General features: G+C 37.9%; 2 protein-coding genes across 4 annotated transcripts in view; both read right to left on the bottom strand.

Moving 5' to 3' along the window:
* Positions 1–1832: 1832 nt before the first annotated feature.
* LOC114242842 (uncharacterized) lies at positions 1833–3463 on the bottom strand. The gene has a single exon (XM_028174138.2). It carries the CDS (start codon positions 3367–3369, stop codon positions 3088–3090), a length of 282 nt encoding a protein of 93 aa, XP_028029939.2. The 5' UTR covers positions 3370–3463; the 3' UTR covers positions 1833–3087.
* Positions 3464–4417: 954 nt separating this feature from the next.
* LOC114242859 (uncharacterized) overlaps positions 4418–6222 on the bottom strand; it is a 40393-nt gene continuing 38588 nt past the window's right edge. For all 3 annotated transcript variants that reach the window (XM_028174154.2, XM_028174157.2, XM_028174155.2), the window contains exons 3-4: positions 5158–6169; positions 4418–5083 (exon numbers count right to left, since the gene is read on the bottom strand). In XM_028174154.2, coding sequence (XP_028029955.1) covers positions 4909–5083; positions 5158–6169 — 1187 coding nt within the window. In that variant the 3' untranslated portion in view covers positions 4418–4908. The remainder of the gene's footprint in view (positions 5084–5157; positions 6170–6222) is intronic.

The following is a 6222-nucleotide window of genomic DNA, read 5'->3' as shown; positions in this document are numbered from 1 at the left end:
ACATGTCTTGTCGGATCCCGTCGATTTACTCTCGGTGCTTTTAGGCCTCTCAAGCACCGGTCACTATCCTCGTCGAACTCTTCGATTACGACAAAGATCAAAGATTACGACGAACTAACCCATAAACACAGCCCACTGAGTTTCTCGCCGGATCTTCTCAGTGGGTCGCGATTCCGATCCGATGGAAGATTCTGCGAAACACTGCCCTTGTTAGGGCCAGTGTTAGCCAATTCTCACAGGTTAAGCCCGTGAGTTCACCTACCCATCCGGGCGTAGCTAGAATAGCCTCTTAGGAGCAAATAGGTAGAGACAAAAAATTCGGGTATTAAACTGGTATATTGCGATTACTGACCGTCATAGGACTAGGTACCTTTAGAAAAAAACTACCTATAGCATGCTACCCATCTAAGCCAAAAAAAACAGAAGTACAGACCATCAACGAAGAGTGACTTAAGATTTCTTGTATTTAAAAGAATTAGAAACATTATAGTACAGGTAACCCTCCTATAACATGGTAGATATGTTCCTACAAAGTCCCGTGCTGTGCGAAACCGTGTTATAAATGAGACTAGAAGCCAATACAAAAAGGAGAGTAATTTTTCGAATGAAATATCTGTAGGTACTATTATTATACTATACCTTTATGTATTTTTCTTACTTATTTTAGATAAAAAAAATAAACAATAAAATTTCGCTTATTACCATTTATTATTATATTGTGTTCATAGCATAATGTATTTCCCTAAATAATTTTAAACAAAAATCTTGTTATCGCGTTGTATACCTACGTGGCGTGTTGTCAGAGGGTTTTGGGGATTTTTTTCTTATCGTGTTAGAGTGGAACCGTTTTGTAGGAGGGTCACATTGTTGAAACGGAAATTCAATAGAGAAAATAAAAGAAAACAAGCAAATAAAATACGATTTTGTCCTTATTAATTTAAACTAATGGTCACCATGTGCCCGTAATGACCGCGACAGTTCACTCACCGTGCGACATTGCCTTGAATTGATACATATGTGTGCATTATCGTACATGGGTATGCTAATTCATTAATTTACATTCGCGAATAATTACGTATTTCTACTGATATCAAATTTCAATACGCTAATGAGAATGTTATTTAAGAAAACGAAAATTATACTACATAACGAGAAAGTCATTCATTCAGAAGACTAAGGGTACACGAACTCGCGATATACCGGAGACTATATACCATTTTGTGGTAAAGGTTTCAAATATATTGTATTACGGCTGTTCGACATCTTAAGCCGGATCGCATGAGTGCTGCGCGGCAAAAACAAACAGAATATCTTTACCCACTGGTGGTAGAACCTCTTGTGAGTCCGCACGGGTACCTGCCTATTTCTGCCGTGAAGCAGTAATGCGTTTCGGTTTGAAGGGTGGGGCAGCCGTTGTAACTATACGTGAGACCCTAGAACTTATATCTCAAGGTGAGTGGCGCATTTACGTTGTGGATGTCTATGAGTTCCAGTAACCACTTAACACCAGGTGGGCTGTGAGCTAGTCCACCCATGTAAGCAATAAAAAAAAACCATCTTGATGGCGGTACCTAACCGTGCATGTTCATAATATGGCCCCACCACAGTTTTCCCCACAGGTCATCTGACTCTGGAAAGAACTCTCCAGCATGGTAATTTATACTTATTTATATTTATTATTTTATTTATTTATATTAGTAAATACAATAAATAATGGCATTCAAAGTGGGTATTTTCACTTTTAATTCATAAAAACACAAATATTTCCATATATTGTTTTGCAAAATTAAAATGTTTCAAACGTGTGGTTATTGTAATAAAGAAAACCTTAAGCAGTTATAAACTCAACATTTTTATTTTTTAATTTATAACAATGACATAAAATAGTTTCGGATGATATAGCATGGTTTTACACCAATGTTATTTTAAAGTTAGTCCTGAATTAAAAACCAAAGCGACCATAACTCACTCGAAGAAATATTTAAACCTTAATTCATCCCTAACACATTGACATGAAACTTCCATGATGAAGATTGGTCAACATAAACAGCATTTAAGGTAATTTAAAATAAAACCTATGAGTTCATAATTTCCGATGTTATGGTATGTCATGGACCCATATGGACAAATACCATTATCTCATAGTATTCATAATTCATATATTGATATACACATATGTACCTGTAAAAGTTTATATGTGCTTTATTGATGATATTATTATTTGATGTGATAATAATAATATTTACTACGATCTTAGAACATTCATATTTTTTTTGTGAAAAACATTCAGATTTAAAACTTAGGTATTTAGTACCAGGTAATAAGTTGGGCACTCGGATACTTATATTTTAATTAAAAAAATACCACTATCTCTCACTCTCTACAACTTGGTAGTCATGTGTTCCAGTATGAAGTCCTCATGTCCCAAGATAAGTTAGATATAAAGTTAGAACTTTGAACTCTAGCAACTAGCATAATTAGATCCTATTTATAGCAGTATTCATAATCCTAATATTGATATTGACGCTTGAAAGGCAAACGTGACTAAGCGACAGTGCGTGAATTTTACAGTAGGCTAATTTAAAGTTGAAATACCTGAAAACAAAATTTATTTTAACGAATCTAGCTGTAGTAGAATCTAGCTAGTAGCTGTAGGATTGAAATGATTTTAATAGACCTAGAAATATATTTTTTTTGCACATCGAATATTGTTATTGCCTATCATTTATGTACAAAACAGTTATTGTCGCTTAGTCATGTTTGCCTTTCAAGCGTCGATATATACATATTATGTACCTGTAAAAGTTTAAAACAGCTTATATGTGCTTTATTGATGATATTATTATTTGATGTGATAATATTAATATTTAATATGATCTTAGGACATTAATTTTTTTTGTGAAAAACATACAGATTTAAATCTTAGGTATTCATTACCAGGTAATAAGTTGGGCACTCGGATACTTATATTTTAATAAAAATATCACTTAATCTGTACAAAATTATACATAATCTGATTATTAGGTTTTTTTTACAGATTATTAATCTGAACAATCACACGTTAGGTTATCCCGATATTGTTTGAGGTCATTTAGCAGGTGCCGGTGCTGTAGGAGCGGCTGCCACCCGCTGCTGGGCCGCCGAGAGCTGCGGAGTGGTAGTTGCCAGTGCTCGAAGTTGTTGCTCAGCAACAGAATTCACCATTTTCGTTACAGCAGCTTTCATCTTGTTACGCTCAATCAAAGATTTACTTGGAACGGGCGCGTTAGGACGTTTCGTGACCGCTTTACCTTTTGCCTTATTTTTGCCCTTTTTAGCTTTAGCACCGGAGGGTAGCTTCGTTTTTACTTTTAGCTTGCCCTGAGCCATTTTCAATTTCTTTACTAAGTTTTATTTCAGAAAATGAATCAGATCAAAATAATTTTTGAAACGTGCTTTTGTTTTGACTGATTTTTTACTATTTTTAAGACTGTCACTTCTATGTGAAAAGCGAAGGCGTCGTACCATACAGCCTTATCTTATATTTTATTTTAAATGCCACTACCGTACGTATTGGAAATGGATTATGGGATGAAATTCAATGAATTGAAATAAAGATTCAGTATCCACTATTACAAGATATATTAAATCAACAAAGTTAAAACTCCATTTGAATTAGCCTCTCACGTTCTCGCCAAGAAAAAATATACTTCAAGTAGGTATTCAAATATTTCTTTCAAATGGCCAAAATATACTAAAATTCCTTGATTATCGATAATTCAAGAGGCTTTCTTCGTATGTAGTCAAATGGCCAAATGGTAACAAGTGATACTTGGAAGATTCAGTACAGTGATGGAACCACTACATATGTATTTCTTCCGAAGTTAGGTTCCTTAAACTAGTTCGCTTCGAGTGTGATTTTAGGCTCATATTCATTTTGTAAGGCACAATAATTTTAAACCAATAATGATGGTACCAAAATAATGTTCTTACAGATTTATTCTCTATCAAACTTTATAGTAGGTAACTTAATCTACTGTTACTGCTACCTATTGATACTTACGTAATGTACTCGTATTGTTTACAATATGATAAAATTGAATTAAACAATGTATTTCTAAATTTGTTGCCATTTATTGTCTATCTGTCACCTATCTATAGATATTTTAAAATGGAATGTCAACAATACGTGCCATGGTGCCATCGTAACAAAAAAAAGTATAATGTGGATTAATGTACTCATAACTCCATGATCTCTCAGGCTATTACTGGTTTAAATGAAAGAACATTTATGTTTTATCTTTATTTACATATCCAAACGCTACAGATGAAATATACAGATTTATATAGTTTTATTTTCTGAAATATCAAGTGAGGAAATAAAATAGAATATGTACTATTATGCAATGAAGGATAAATGCTATTTATTAACTACTAATAATTTTCGGCGCACACGATAAGGAAACTACTTGACGAAAGGTATTAACAAATATAAATGTATGTATCGTTAAAAAAAATAGTTAACGCCTATGTAATTTTAGATAGTTATGAACTCTATTTAATTTTAAGAAATGTAAAAAGGTGAAAGGATTCAGGTAAAATACGATTAAAACTCAAAATCCACATAAGATTTCGGACTTTTATTCATAAATCGACTGTATTAAGTATATGAATTCGAGTTTCGAGTTAAGAAATATACATAATATATAATATCTAAATATATTTTATGTACAGATAAATAGAAAAGTAGTCGAGTATAATAATCGGCTATCGATAGAATCGAGCGGCGAGGGTGCAGGCGACCGGCGGGAAGCGGTGCGGACGAGGCGCACCTCGCCATAAAACGTCTAGAAAAATAGATAAATCGCTCAAAAATGTCAGAATCAGTCGAGAGGATAGAAGGATCGAGAACGGGCGTTAGAGCCCGTCTCACGCGTACTCCGTGTCTGTAGAGAGGGAGCGTTCGGCCGGCGACCGCCGCCCGCCGGGTTCCGGTACCGGTGGCTCCTCCGCCTGTGCTTGAGCATAGGCCAGACTCTTCTGATAGCTAAACAACTGTCGCTCCAATGAATAATTTTCCGCCTGAAGTGCTGCAATCTCCCGTCTGCAATAAACACGTGAATGTTCAAAATCAAAGTATTAGAAGACATGTCTTGGTCCACATTTCACAATGATTACCTCATTTGGTGGGCATGTAAACGGCACAAGTCATCATAAACGTGATAAGTTGCTTGAAAGAGTAGATAGGTGTCGCCCCATTCGAGGCGTACGCGAAGTTCCCCTCCAGGGTGCATAAAAGAACAACCGGCTCGTGAAACGTCTTCCACCCGCAAAGCGGTCTCCATCATGAGACCCTCATCAGCACTGTCTTGAGCGTAGTAATGTTCGAAAGGAGCTCCAGGAAGTTCCTCTGCCTCAGATTCCGAGTCTGCAGGAGTAGCGCGAACCAACCAAGCCGACCAGCTGACGTAGCGCAGGTGGTTGCGCGGGACGTGATGCACATCTCTATACAACATGTGCAGACGCACTGTTTCCGAATGCATGTCGCACCGAAGTGCCCACGCTTGCTTATCACGATCATAGCAAGTGGCTGCTCTTCCCGAAGCCGAAACCGCCAACTCTGCTACTGCTCGTGCCCAAACCAGTTCTACAGTAAGTCGAACGCCTTTGTGCAGTAGGCGAGAAGGCGGACGAGGGTTCCAAGGCGGGGTCCGTCCCTCAGAATCACAGACACACTCTAGAGGTCCTGAGTGTATACGCCGCTCGCCCTCGCCAAGCGCAAGAGCATAACGAACTCGGCATTTCTGCCCTTCGCCAGACAATCGAACGAGACGTAAAGCTAAGGGTTCTTTGTTCCCGCCGCTGACTGAAACTTGCCAGTCGAAGCCGGCGAATGCTATTGGCGGAGTATCAAGGCGAGGCGCGCGTATCTCGCAAGAGTAGAGAGTGCGCACTCGGGACATAGTAAGTTCAAGTTGAAATTCGCCGCGTGCGTCCGCGAACTTGGCGTTAAGCTCCGCGAGCGACACGCATCTGCCGCGACCTTGGGCAGCGCATCCGGCGCTGAACCGAACCTGCTTGCCGGAGAAGCCCTCGTTGGCTGTAAAATGGTCACGGCTTAGAAGAGTAAAAGTGAAGTCTACATAAACCCTCATTCCTTCGCACGCCCCTCTCCATACCAGATATACACCTGTAACAAATATTGCTGTTATTTTACCAATTTAATTTTGAATATACACGAAT

Source organism: Bombyx mandarina, chromosome 05 (genome assembly GCF_030267445.1).
Source record: "Bombyx mandarina strain Sakado chromosome 05, ASM3026744v2".
NCBI classification, from domain to species: domain Eukaryota; kingdom Metazoa; phylum Arthropoda; class Insecta; order Lepidoptera; family Bombycidae; genus Bombyx; species Bombyx mandarina.
Note: the sequence above shows the minus strand (reverse complement) of the source record. Positions and strands in the feature narration are given on the sequence as shown.

Bases quoted from the DNA above. Each gene is read 5' to 3' on its own strand.
- LOC114242842 (XM_028174138.2), bottom strand. From the start codon at position 3,369: ATGGCTCAGGGCAAGCTAAAAGTAAAAACGAAGCTACCCTCCGGTGCT.